This window comes from Cynoglossus semilaevis, chromosome 19 (assembly GCF_000523025.1).
Source record: "Cynoglossus semilaevis isolate Cse_v1.0 chromosome 19, Cse_v1.0, whole genome shotgun sequence".
NCBI classification, from domain to species: Eukaryota; Metazoa; Chordata; class Actinopteri; order Pleuronectiformes; family Cynoglossidae; genus Cynoglossus; species Cynoglossus semilaevis.
This window is the reverse complement of record NC_024325.1, coordinates 16760679-16772741: the sequence shown is the minus strand read 5'-3', so window position 1 is coordinate 16772741 and position 12063 is coordinate 16760679. Positions and strand designations below refer to the sequence as shown.

At 51.9% G+C, this 12063-nt stretch overlaps 3 protein-coding genes across 6 annotated transcripts in view; 2 read left to right on the top strand and 1 right to left on the bottom strand.

The window, feature by feature from the left end:
• The window catches only part of nup98 (nucleoporin 98 and 96 precursor), a 20277-nt gene extending 11521 nt beyond the window's left edge, over positions 1–8756 (top strand). The window contains exons 16-36 of one of the 4 annotated variants that reach the window (XM_008333415.3): positions 137–323; positions 607–742; positions 1494–1607; positions 1694–1832; positions 1904–2081; positions 2190–2348; positions 2526–2585; positions 3335–3517; positions 3609–3738; positions 4107–4363; positions 4444–4628; positions 4707–4972; positions 5096–5371; positions 5592–5749; positions 5826–5966; positions 6043–6185; positions 6278–6499; positions 6653–6894; positions 7034–7188; positions 7291–7402; positions 7509–8756. In XM_008333415.3, coding sequence (XP_008331637.1) covers positions 137–323; positions 607–742; positions 1494–1607; positions 1694–1832; positions 1904–2081; positions 2190–2348; positions 2526–2585; positions 3335–3517; positions 3609–3738; positions 4107–4363; positions 4444–4628; positions 4707–4972; positions 5096–5371; positions 5592–5749; positions 5826–5966; positions 6043–6185; positions 6278–6499; positions 6653–6894; positions 7034–7188; positions 7291–7402; positions 7509–7705 — 3640 coding nt within the window. In that variant the 3' untranslated portion in view covers positions 7706–8756. Of the gene's footprint in view, positions 1–133; positions 324–606; positions 743–1493; positions 1608–1693; positions 1833–1903; positions 2082–2189; positions 2349–2525; positions 2769–2859; positions 2990–3334; positions 3518–3608; positions 3739–4106; positions 4364–4443; positions 4629–4706; positions 4973–5095; positions 5372–5591; positions 5750–5825; positions 5967–6042; positions 6186–6277; positions 6500–6652; positions 6895–7033; positions 7189–7290; positions 7403–7508 lie in introns of all 4 variants that reach the window. The other 3 variants (XM_008333414.3, XM_008333417.3, XM_017041725.2) reach the window with 3 other exon arrangements.
• A 198-nt stretch (positions 8757–8954) lies between these two features.
• On the bottom strand, positions 8955–10493 carry rnasekb (ribonuclease, RNase K b). The gene is made up of 3 exons (XM_008333413.3): positions 10281–10493; positions 9612–9694; positions 8955–9367 (listed from the first exon to the last, which is right to left on the bottom strand). The coding sequence occupies exons 1-3, from the start codon at positions 10356–10358 to the stop codon at positions 9223–9225; spliced, it is 306 nt and encodes a 101-aa protein (XP_008331635.1). The 5' UTR covers positions 10359–10493; the 3' UTR covers positions 8955–9222.
• A 133-nt stretch (positions 10494–10626) lies between these two features.
• Positions 10627–12063, top strand: part of bacc1 (BPTF associated chromatin complex component 1) — a 3124-nt gene continuing 1687 nt past the window's right edge. The window contains exons 1-2 of the mRNA XM_008333412.3: positions 10627–11073; positions 11517–11611. Coding sequence (XP_008331634.1) covers positions 11053–11073; positions 11517–11611 — 116 coding nt within the window. The 5' untranslated portion in view covers positions 10627–11052. The remainder of the gene's footprint in view (positions 11074–11516; positions 11612–12063) is intronic.

The following is a 12063-nucleotide window of genomic DNA, read 5'->3' as shown; positions in this document are numbered from 1 at the left end:
TCCCCCTCGGAGTGCCCACAGAATGGACGCAGGTACACACACACACACACACACACACACACACAGACAGGTGTGTCTCCCAGACTCTGTTTCTGTTTCCAAACACCAACCTCCTGCTGCTCCTCTTTCTCAGCAGCCTGGTGGAGGAGGAGGAGCTGAGGCAGCTGGCTGGCTCCAGCAGCCGGACGGACGACGACCCTGAGGTCACGCACTTCTACGTCAACCCCATCGCCAAGCCCATCCCACAGGGCCGCGCCCACAACAACCTGCAGGACACCATCAGTGAGCTGAACATGCACAAGGCAACCAGGAACGGGCTGGAGGTGACACACACACACACACACTGACACACACACTGACACACTGACACACACACTGACACACACACACTGACACACACACACACTGACACACACATACACACTGACACACACACACACTGACACACACACACACACTGACACACTGACACACACACTGACACACACACACTGACACACACACACACTGACACACACATACACACTGACACACACACACACAGACACACACACACACACACTGACACACACACACACTGACTCTTCACTGGTTCTGGTTCCTCAGCTGAGCAGCGATGACGTTTCTGCCTCTCTGGGGGAGGAGTCTCTGCAGGAGGATGGAGACGAGGAGCAGCAGGAGGTGCAGCAGGAGGTGCAGCAGGAGGTGCAGCAGGAGGTGCAGCAGTCTCCTCACCCTGCAGGTGAGACATCAACTCTCCTGGGTCATTGAAATGTTTCTGTAGGTCGTGGCTGACGGGACAGGTCACATGACTGAAACCAGTCCTGATCCAACCTCAGCCGCTGGTTGGTCCCTGCGGCGTGGTGGGGCTGCTGCTGCTGCTGCTGCTGCTGGTGGTGGTTGCTGCTCCTCCTCCTCTTCTTTCACCTCCATCAGTCTGAGCAGAGCCTGACTCTCCTCATCAGTCCGTAGATGGACCGGGCCAGGTGCCTCAGATTGAGCCACTCAGAGTGTGTGTGTGTGTGTCAGTGTGTGTGTGTCAGTGTGTCAGTGTGTGTGTGTGTCAGTGTGTGTGTGTCAGTGTGTGTGTGTGTCAGTGTGTCAGTGTGTGTGTGTCAGTGTGTCAGTGTGTGTGTGTCAGTGTGTCAGTGTGTGTGTGTCAGTGTGTGTGTCAGTGTGTCAGTGTGTGTGTCAGTGTGTCAGTGTGTGTGTGTCAGTGTGTGTGTGTGTGTCAGTGTGTGTGTGTCAGTGTGTGTGTGTCAGTGTGTGTGTCAGTGTGTGTGTCAGTGTGTGTGTCAGTGTGTCAGTGTGTGTGTGTCAGTGTGTGTGTCAGTGTGTCAGTGTGTGTGTCAGTGTGTGTGTGTCAGTGTGTGTGTCAGTGTGTGTGTGTGTCAGTGTGTCAGTGTGTGTGTGTGTCAGTGTGTCAGTGTGTGTGTCAGTGTGTCAGTGTGTGTGTCAGTGTGTGTGTCAGTGTGTGTGTGTGTGTCTTCCAGGCATCGTCCTGACTCGGGTGGGTTACTACACCCTCCCCTCCATGCAGGAGCTGGCTGAGATGGTGGATGAAAACGGAGAGTGCGTGGTGGAGAACTTCACCATCGGCAGAAAAGGTAACGTGGATCTGGGCGCCGCTCTCTGCTCCGACCGCTCCCACCGCCCCAAAGTCTCACCCCTCTTCTTTGGCTGCTCCTCCCAGGATACGGCTCTGTGTTCTTCCCCGGGGAGGTGAACGTGACGGGGCTCAATCTGGACGACATCGTCCACTTCAGGCGCAAGGAGGTGATCGTCTACCCCGACGACAAGAACAAACCGCCCCAGGGGGAGGGGCTAAATCGGTGAGTGTCCGCAGAGAGACGGGGCTGAGGAGTACTTCCTGTTCTGACCCGACGCCCTCTGTTTGTCTCAGTCGTGCTGAGGTGACGCTGGACGGAGTCTGGCCCAACAACAAGACCACCTGCACTCAGATCAGGAGTCCTGAACGTTTGGCTGAAATCAACTACGAGGGTCGGCTGGAGAAGGCTTCACGAAAACAGGGAGCGCGCTTCCTGGAGTACAGACCTGAGACGGGCTCCTGGGTCTTTGAGGTGGGCTCCCGTTGATGTCCACATGGGTCAGGTTCTGGAGCAGCAGCTGACCACAAAAAGAAGACCGTCCTCAGTCAAACTTCTCCTCTTCTCTCCTCTCACCCCTAGGTGGCCCACTTCTCCAAGTACGGCCTCCAGGACTCTGATGAAGAAGATGACGCTGCACTAAAAGTCGACACCAAAAAGCTGAAGATGTCCGTCCCTCCGTCCAAGCTGCCACCGTTTGATAAATCCTCCACCCAGCAGCAGGTGGCGCCACAGGCTCAGGTAGAGCAGAACCCCAGTCGTCTTCTACTTTGCCCCCACCAAACCCCATTTGATCTTTAATAAATATAAATGTCTGAAGCCTCGTGAAGCCCATCAGGGCCCCCCACCCCCACTTTGAAACAACCCGGTTCAGGAAGCGTCGCCTTCACTGCTCTGTGTTTGACTTGATTCTTTCAGTCCACGGTGGTCATCGATCTTCCTGGGGGCGTGGCTGAGTTGGACAGCGACATGGCTGACATCACACAGAGCTACCCAACAGAGAGCATGCTGGGAGAGGGGGAGGAGGTAACTGAGCTGCCATTGGGTGAGACGGAGATGAACGCCAAACTGGGGGGTCTGATCTCTGCCGGCTACGAAAACTGCATCTCAGCGTCCAGTCAGCTGGCGTCCACGCTGGGCCTCAACCCCCACGCCCTGCAGGTACCGGTGCTGCTGACGCCCACTGACGCCACCAGGCTGAGGTCAGGGTTCAAACCTCTCACTCCTCCTCCTCCTCCTCCTCCTCCTGCAGGTCATGAAGGCGTCGTTGTTTGTTGAAGATGATGAAGAGATGGACCTGTTTCAGGATCGCACTGCTCCGAGAGTGACCTCTGACATCTCCTCGCCTCGACCGCTGCCGGCGCCTCAGAGCCGACCTTCAGGTCAGAGATCGGTGCTGGTGCTTTGTGAATTTAACAAACATTCTAAAGAGCTGTGAAGCACGTCTCCCTAAGGGGGGCGCCAGAGCACTGACCCTAACCCACCAGCGAACTCACTGGTTCATCCAGACTTGACTTGGCCTGCCTCACTCTCATGTTTTAGTACCGCTAAATGGCCACACGAGGCAGCAGCAGTCCATCAAAGTTTCCTGGGTCAAAGGTCACAGTGACATTCACCAATAATGAGTGAACGAGAGCTTTATTTCAAACAAACAAACGGTGTCAGATTCACACGTTAATGTTGTCGTTTTTCTTGTCGTTCTGACGTTTTATCCATAACTGGCTGACATCACACAGAGCTACCCAACAGAGAGCATGCTGGGAGAGGGGGAGGAGGTAACTGAGCTGCCATTGGGTGAGACGGAGATGAACGCCAAACTGGGGGGTCTGATCTCTGCCGGCTACGAAAACTGCATCTCAGCGTCCAGTCAGCTGGCGTCCACGCTGGGCCTCAACCCCCACGCCCTGCAGGTACCGGTGCTGCTGACGCCCACTGACGCCACCAGGCTGAGGTCAGGGTTCAAACCTCTCACTCCTCCTCCTCCTCCTCCTCCTCCTGCAGGTCATGAAGGCGTCGTTGTTTGTTGAAGATGATGAAGAGATGGACCTGTTTCAGGATCGCACTGCTCCGAGAGTGACCTCTGACATCTCCTCGCCTCGACCGCTGCCGGCGCCTCAGAGCCGACCTTCAGGTCAGAGATCGGTGCTGGTGCTTTGTGAATTTAACAAACATTCTAAAGAGCTGTGAAGCACGTCTCCCTAAGGGGGGCGCCAGAGCACTGACCCTAACCCACCAGCGAACTCACTGGTTCATCCAGACTTGACTTGGCCTGCCTCACTCTCATGTTTTAGTACCGCTAAATGGCCACACGAGGCAGCAGCAGTCCATCAAAGTTTCCTGGGTCAAAGGTCACAGTGACATTCACCAATAATGAGTGAACGAGAGCTTTATTTCAAACAAACAAACGGTGTCAGATTCACACGTTAATGTTGTCGTTTTTCTTGTCGTTCTGACGTTTTATCCATAACTACAGATTCTCTCTCTCTCTCTCTCTCACAGTGGGGGGTCTTCTTCAGGCCCGTTTTACCTCGTGCCTCGTTTCTCAGTTCCCAGACTCCCCCCGTCTTCCTCCCCCTCCTACATCTCTCTCCCAAGTGTCTCCCGCAGTGGGTGACTCCCCCCACCGCCCTCAGTGGTCGAAGCCGGCCTCCTCCTTTCTGCTCCCCCCTCGAGTCCCCGAGCCGACCATCAGGACGGTGGGTGTGCGGCGGCTGGGTGGCCCCGTCCCCCTGAAAGAGTCGGTGACTCTGGGAAAGGTCAGTTCAAAGGTCACTTCCTTCATGAACCATGGTTAACCTGTGGTCAGTGGTTAAACCGGGTCAAACCTGTCTGACAGGGGGGGCTGTTGATGGACGCCGGTCTCTTCATGGGCCGGTCCTTTCGGGTCGGCTGGGGTCCCGGCTGGACCCTGGCTCACTGCGGAGATGGTCTGAGTTCAAGGACCTCCAAACAGCTGGAGCTGCAGGAACTGGACCCCAAGACGGACTTCAGCTTCCTGCCAAAACCTGCCAGGAACAAACCGTGAGTAAACACCAACGTCGTCCTTTTCATGGTCGTCGAACACAACCGCGACCGGTGACATCATCAACTCTCCCACAGACTGGCTCAGAGTCCTTATAAGGTGGTCCTCGAGCGGGTCCAGGGTCTGGACTCCCCCGTGACGAAGACCGGTGAGGAGGAAGAGGAGGACGATTACAGTCAGACTATACTGCAGCGCCCCCTGGAAATCTGTCTGGAGCACAGCACCATCAGCACCACAGAGGAGTCTGCCTGCCCCCTGGTGGCCCCGCGGCCCGGTGTGTCAGCGCTGCACCAGTACGCCAAGTGGATCACAGAGCTCAACGACAAGCACGGACACGCAGACGGTGAGTGGAGCAGCAGGGACGACGATGATGATGATGATGATGATGATGATGATGATGATGATGATGATGATGATGTCACGGCGCGGTCTCAGACTCTAACCGTCCGTCTCTGTCCTCCTGCAGCTCTGCTGCGACACTGGGCCGAGGTCTGGACCCTCTGTGAGGCCCTGTGGGGCCGCCTCAGCCCCGCGGACCAGGATCTGGACACCAACGCCCTCAGTGACTACCAGCAGCAGCTGGAGAGGAGGCGGACCTTCTCTGCCTGGCTGTCTTGCGGCGCCACCTCCAGGGTAGAGGAGGAGGTGTCTGTAGCAGGGAAAGGTTGTCACGTGGAGGCCATTTTCAGCTACCTCACAGGAAACCGCATCAGCGAGGCGTGTCAGCTCGCTCAGAAAGAAGGTGAGAACGTTCTCCACGGAGACTGAAGGTCGACTGAAGGTCGACTGAAGGTCGTGTTCTTTAATTCAATGACGGCTTAGAGAGAAAAATAAAGGAGTTTATTTAAAAGAGGCTTAACTGACCACTAGAGGCAGCAGTAGACCGTCAGACAGGGGGCGCTGTCTCTGCAGCCTAACTTTTAAGAACCTTCTCACACCGCTGGCGTCCATCGGTTCCTCAGGTGACCACCGCCTGGCGCTGCTGCTGTCTCAGGCCGCGGGCTCGCAGCACTGCCGTGACCTTCTGACCCTTCAACTGGCTGACTGGAACCGCATGCAGACCGAGCTGTACGTGTCGGAGGAGCGTCTGCGCATCTTCACGCTGCTGGCGGGAAAACCTGTGAGAGAACGTCGGTGGGTTCTAACGGTCGTAGGTGGAGAAGTGTTCCTCAGGGTCTGGTTCTGTCTCTCCTCAGGTGTGGCAGTCGTCCGACTCCCTGGTCAACGTCTGCGGCCAGCTGGACTGGAAACGCTGCGTGGCCGTTCATCTGTGGTTCATGCTGCCTCCGACCGCCTCGGTGGCCGACGCCCTGGACAAATACCAAGCTGCCTTCAAGGTCAGACCTCTGACCTTCACTCTGTGAGGGGGGTCTGGAACTGAGAACTGAAAACCTAGTTTCACGTCTGCTGCAGGGCTCCGGAGAAGGAGGGAGGTACGCCTGTGCTCCGCTGCCCCCCTACCTGGAGGAGGAGGAGGAGGAGGAGGAGGAGGATGAAGAGTCCAAACGACAGCTGTACGACCTGTGCTTTCATCTGCTCAAACTCTACAGTGACAGGTAACACGCCATCTAGTGGCAGCCTGAGGTATCGACTGAGTTCTGTGTCTTAGACAAGTCATGTTTGAGTGACCTCTGACCTCCTCCTGCAGACACTACGGCCTGCAGCAGCTCCTGGACCCTCTGACCGTCACCCCCCAGCGTCTGGACTATCGTCTGAGCTGGCACCTGTGGGGGGTGCTGCAGTCTCTGCACTACAGCCACCTGAGCTCCGCCCGTCAGGGGCTGCTGCACACCAGCTACGCCGCCCAGCTGGAGAGTGCCGGCCTGTGGCACATGGCCATCTTCATCCTGCTGCACATTCCTGAGCCGGGGTCCGTTCTTTCACCTCGTCATTCATCAAAAAAAAAACAAAAAAAAATCTAACTGACAGCACCAAGCATCTCCACCAGAGGGCAGCACTATCATACAGCCACAACCTGGTTGACAAATTGTTGTTGTTGTTCTTCTTCTTCTTCTGTCTTCAGCCAGCGGGAGCGAGCTGTCAGGGAGATGCTGAGCCTACACTGCCCCCTGAGGGCGACAGAGGAGTTTCTGCGCCGAGAGCGTTTCCTCACAGAGAGACTGCTGATCCCAGAGACCTGGATCCACGAAGCCAAGGCCACACGGGCCCGCAGACATGGAGACAAACAACAGGAGGCGCTGCACCTGTACCGAGCCGGACACTGGAACCAGTGTCACCGTCTGGTGATCCAACACCTGGCCTCAGGTCTGACTCTGCCCCCTTGTGGCTCTTAGCTATAGAGCAGATAAAACATGCTGCTGTATCCAGAACAGCGCCCTCTTCTGGATACAAGGATTACAGTCCTGCCAACAGTCCTAACGTCTCTGGTGTCTCTCCTCTACAGACTGTATCATCAACGACAACCACGACTTCCTGCTGGAGTTCCTGGAAGGTCTGGCTGTTCCTGAACACAGCAGCAGCGTCCAGGACTGGGACACAGCCGGGAAGGTCTACCTGGACTACATCAGGGTCGTCAAGGGTCTGCAGCAGATCCAGCAGGTCTCTGTCCCTGTCTCTCTGTCATTGGACCCAGAGGGTCTTGGTGTTAATGCTTTTTATTTTAGAACCGATGTAACTCTGCGTGTGTGTGTGTGTGTTCAGATGGAAAACACTGGTTATGAGTTGGAGCGACTCTACACTGATGTGACTTCACTCTGTGGCAGAATCGAACACCTGCCCTGTGCCACAGCCAGAGACCGCCTGGCCCAGTCAGGTGATTTTTACACACTACAAGCTAACGAACGAGGTTAGCTTTGTATGAATTAAATGTGTGTAACCCCGCCCCTTCTTATGTAACCCCGCCCCCTCCGCTCTCACAGAGATGGCGAAGCGTGTCGCTAACATCCTTCGGATGGTGCTCAGTCTGCAGCAGGGCGACTCCACCTCTGACTCCCTCGGTCTCCCCCTGGCTCAGTTAGCGCCCCACATCACCCGACTGCCGATGCCCGAGGACTACGCCCTGGAGGAGCTGCGTGGACTGACGCAGTCGTACCTGCAGCAGCTGTTCGTCAGGTAGTGAGAGCCGACGTTTCCACGTCAGGACAAGATGATTAAAAAGATCGCCCTGATTCAGAGAAGTTACCACAGGGTGCACGTACGTGCACGTCAGGTTTTAAAATGTAAACAACATCAAACGTCACCTGTAGCTAACATTATACTCCTTTATTTTCTTCTTTGTCGGGACAGTCACGGGCGACGTTAAGTATGGACAGCTGCTGACTGTGACATGAGCTCTTGTTTACTTTTTAACTGAATCTGCTGACGTCTAATTAACAGGAACGAACATTTTTATTGGTTAAAACGGATAATGTTGACAAAACGGCTAGCGCTAACGTCACAGGTTCGACTAGAATTGTGTTGAGATCAAGTGCTCATATTCAGCAAAGCGAAGGATAAAGATGTAGAAGTGCTTCAGTGAAGTCGAGGACTAGCGATCAGTTTGGTTAAAGCTAATGTAGCGCCAAGCTAACGTTGACACGACGAAGGTCAATTTATCTAAAAGAAGCTAAAACTACAACATCTACTGATGGGCTAATGGTTGTCATTTAAACAATGCTAACTGTTACCCGCAGGAAAGTCTTGTTGCCCACTGTAAGTTTTTTTAATCTTGGTGTTTCCATGGCAACACTGCTACAGATGGGTGTCAATCTTCTATGAACTTTGACCTCACATTTTGCTAACAATTCTTTTTGGTTTTGTGAAAACAACTTCTATATCGGCTCAGATTAGCATTAGCTTTTGCCTGCCAACAGCTGGGAGCTTAGCCTAGCGCAGTGCTGGGTTAGCATCGTATTAACTTGTTTATATGTGAATAAAAGTCAGTCGATGAACCAGAGCAAATGTTTCAAATGCAGACGATCTATTTTTGTAGATTTGGGTTTTTTTGTTTGAATGTATAAAGTGTGATGTCATCAGATATAAACAACAAAGTTCATTCCCTCATTGGTAAATTCATTCATAGATTGGTCAGCTGTCACTTTGCCAAAAAAATATTTTCATTGTAAAATTGGTTTTGTTCTTTGCACCTCGTGTGTGTTGATATTTTTAATAAAGTTGATTAGAAATAACATGGTTTGGCCTGGACTCACAGACACCGTCGTACCTACAGTATATCACAGTACATCGCCCTCTATCATCACAACTATCACAGCTCCAGATTGTTGACGACTGCCCCCCCCCCATTCACCACCACTTTTTTTTTCTTGCTCTTTGATTGTCGTCTCTCACCCTCAGCTGTTTTCTCCACTGAAGAGACGACACCTTGATTTAAACCTTAACACTTTTATTACACAGTTTTCAGCAGATCAACTTTTACACTTGTTTAAATTCCATTTTAAACACAAACATCACTTCAGCACCACCTGGTGACGAACACAAACACAAACCGTTCACGTTCACACACGTGCACAACGACCACTTCAGGAATGATGGGACTTTTCATACAACAAACATCACAAAAGACAACGGTTTTCATTAGAAAATAAATAAATCGCAGCGTCGTCCGAGCACCACCAGAGGTCGCAGGTCACACTCCTATGTCACCATGTACTCCTGACGTTTGTTCAGTCGCACCTGACACAGGGAGATGGCGCCCACCACCACGTAGACGGCCGCCGCGATGAAGCAGTTGATGCCGACCTGACTGTAGAGGTTGTAGATGTTGAGAGGAGGATTTTTACTGTGGACAGAGAAGGAGGAAGAGGAAGAGGAGGAGATCCGGTCAACAACACTGATCTGTCATCTGCATGTTTCTGGACTGACCCTGACGCTACACATGCAGCAGTTAGAGCTGGGACTAGAACCAATGAAAGAACAGTATCCACGGACCATGTGACTACTCAACAGTTACAGTACGTGTTCTAAAACAAATACAGAAAGAAAAACGAGTTCGATTTGACCCAACAACTGAAACGGTCACTTACTCGTTGCGGATGTCCTCCTCGGTGAACGGGACGTCCTCGATCAACACGGCCGACTTGGCGCTGAAGAAGATTCCCAGCATTCCCTGGAAGAACCCAACAACAGAAGTCACCAAAACATCTGAACTTCCTGTGGGGGCAGCAGTGTGAAATGGATAACTTTGGTACAGACTTCAGGCTGGAGGATAAGGAGGAAGTCAAGTCTTGATGCCAGCTATAATAGGAAATACTACTTCCTGTTTTGAAAGTCACATGATTCATCTGCAGTGGCTTCGTTGACCAGTCACAGTGTAGTCGTTACGTACTGTACGAACCATCGGTCATTGAGTCGTTTTTATACAGTAAATCCTTCAACACATTTATCGACATCCCGGAACTAAATGTTTGACATTAACAACAACACATTTACTGATCATTTGCCGCCGTGAGCGGAGCTCGGCTACAGCGGTGTGATCCCGGCTCGGGCTCCGTCTATCCACTGAAGTCGGTCGTTTTTCACGGTTTGAGTCGCGACACGCGATATTATTTAACACAAATAGACGCCATTAAAATGTTTTTTAACAACGTAGAAAATAATTATACATCTACTGTTTAAAATGAAACATAACTCGTGTGTTCGTCTTCATATCCTATCCAGGAATTAGTCAGCTGCCAATGCCCCACGGTTCTTACCAACATGATGACCCCCCAGATGCTGATAACGATCCCGCAGGCGGCCATCTTTGGCCCGCAGAACAGCAGTGACGGCATGTCAGCGCTGAACTGTTCGATTTTGTGCAATTTTTATTTTAATTCCACCACAGAGAAACGTCCTTTCCTGACAGTTGTCGAAGCACCAGGCAGGTCAGCTGATCCTCAGGAATCGGGTCTTCTCGGAAAAACTCGGTTAACGCAGCACCTCGGTGTCCAATCAGGAAACGCTACACGACTACTCCCCACCTCCTTTCGTAAACGAACCAATCACCTTCGACATATTCTGGAGTCAGTCAAAAGAAGGCGGTCAGCTGACTCGTTTCAATTCGGTTGCAGTCGGAGGAGTTCGGGCTTTGCCGTAAGACGCACTACGGTCGGCCAATCACAGCGTCTCTTTGTTGATGAAGACAGCAAATAAGAAGTATGAAGCGCTTTGCCCGCCTCTTCCGGCTTCACTGACCTATACGGTAACAGATTTTCGAGACTGGCGTCTTTCCTTCCGCGCCGCGCTTTCTTTTGTTTTTGGTTTCAAATCGGTCATTTCTTTCGATCATGTTATGTTTAACGATTTCCAAACGTATCCAACCACGGCGAGTTTGTCCCAGCCCCGTTCTCTTTTAGAATATCGTAGATGTTTTTTGATGGAAGGACGTTAGCACCGGTTAGTTAGCTAACGTTTGCAAATGCTACCTGTGTTAGCTAGCTTTGAGCTCTATTTTGACAGTGAAAACGCTTCAGTTACGTCAGTGAGATGACTTCAGCGTCTGCGAAGGTGAGTTTCTACTCCCTCCACACACCTGTGCGTTAACAACACCAACACTTCGCGGCTGGTTTTTCGTATTTAGGTCAATATCGTGACAAATGGTGTGATGTGCAGTTGAAGTTGGTTTGATGGTCGTTTTGGTAGAACAGAGTCACAGTCTCTGAACCAGACATCATAGCAGGTCTCACTACTGTCTGCTGAAACCTGACCTTTGAACTTTGCCGGTGTTCTTTTGTCACTGTTCACCCCTGACTCCCCTGACTCCCCCTCCTCTCTTGTCCCTGACTCTCACCCACATCCAGAGTTTCTCTTCCTCTGCTCTGGAACAAATGCATTTATTGATCAGGATTATTATTGCTGTAGTGTTTGATGTGATTGGTTATCAATTATCTGAGCTACAGTGAACGTGTCGTCTGAGTTGACTTGACCTATGTTGACCTTTGACCCCACAGGTGGGAGAGATTTTCTCAGCAGCAGGAGCTGCTTTCACTAAACTAGGAGAACTGACCATGCAGCTCCACCCAGTGTCAGACTCCAGTCCTGCAGGGTAAATCACTGTACACACCTTTACCTGTGGATGAGTTTATACAGAAATACTAAATGACATCATCACAGATGAAGCAGGGAGGAAAATGAAAATTGCTCACCTTGTTTTCCAACTCCCATAATAGCTGGGAGTGTTTAGTGGCAAGAATCTGTCGATACCATACGTATCACGATACAGGGTCAACGATGTCGTGATACAGTGGTCCCTCTCCTATCGCAGTAGTTTAGTTTCAAGACCCACCGCGAAAAGAGTAAATCCACGAAGTAGAGTCGAGATAATGAGAGGACAGTTAAAGAAGAACCGCGATACAGAGAGGGAACAAAGTTATACTGCAATATACAGAGTGTGATCCTAGTCTCAGACTCTGCCCCCCCCCCAGTGTGATCCTAGTCTCAGACTCTGTTCCATCTGAAAATAAGTTCCTACCCCTGGAACCAACGGATCTACACTTT

Bases quoted from the DNA above. Each gene is read 5' to 3' on its own strand.
- rnasekb (XM_008333413.3), bottom strand. From the start codon at position 10,358: ATGCCGTCACTGCTGTTCTGCGGGCCAAAGATGGCCGCCTGCGGGATC. The intron at 9,695-10,280 runs GTAAGAACCGTG...GGGTTCTTCCAG, and splicing joins TCTGGGGGGTCATCATGTTG to GGAATGCTGGGAATCTTCTT. The intron at 9,368-9,611 runs GTAAGTGACCGT...CTCTGTCCACAG, and splicing joins GAGGAGGACATCCGCAACGA to TAAAAATCCTCCTCTCAACA.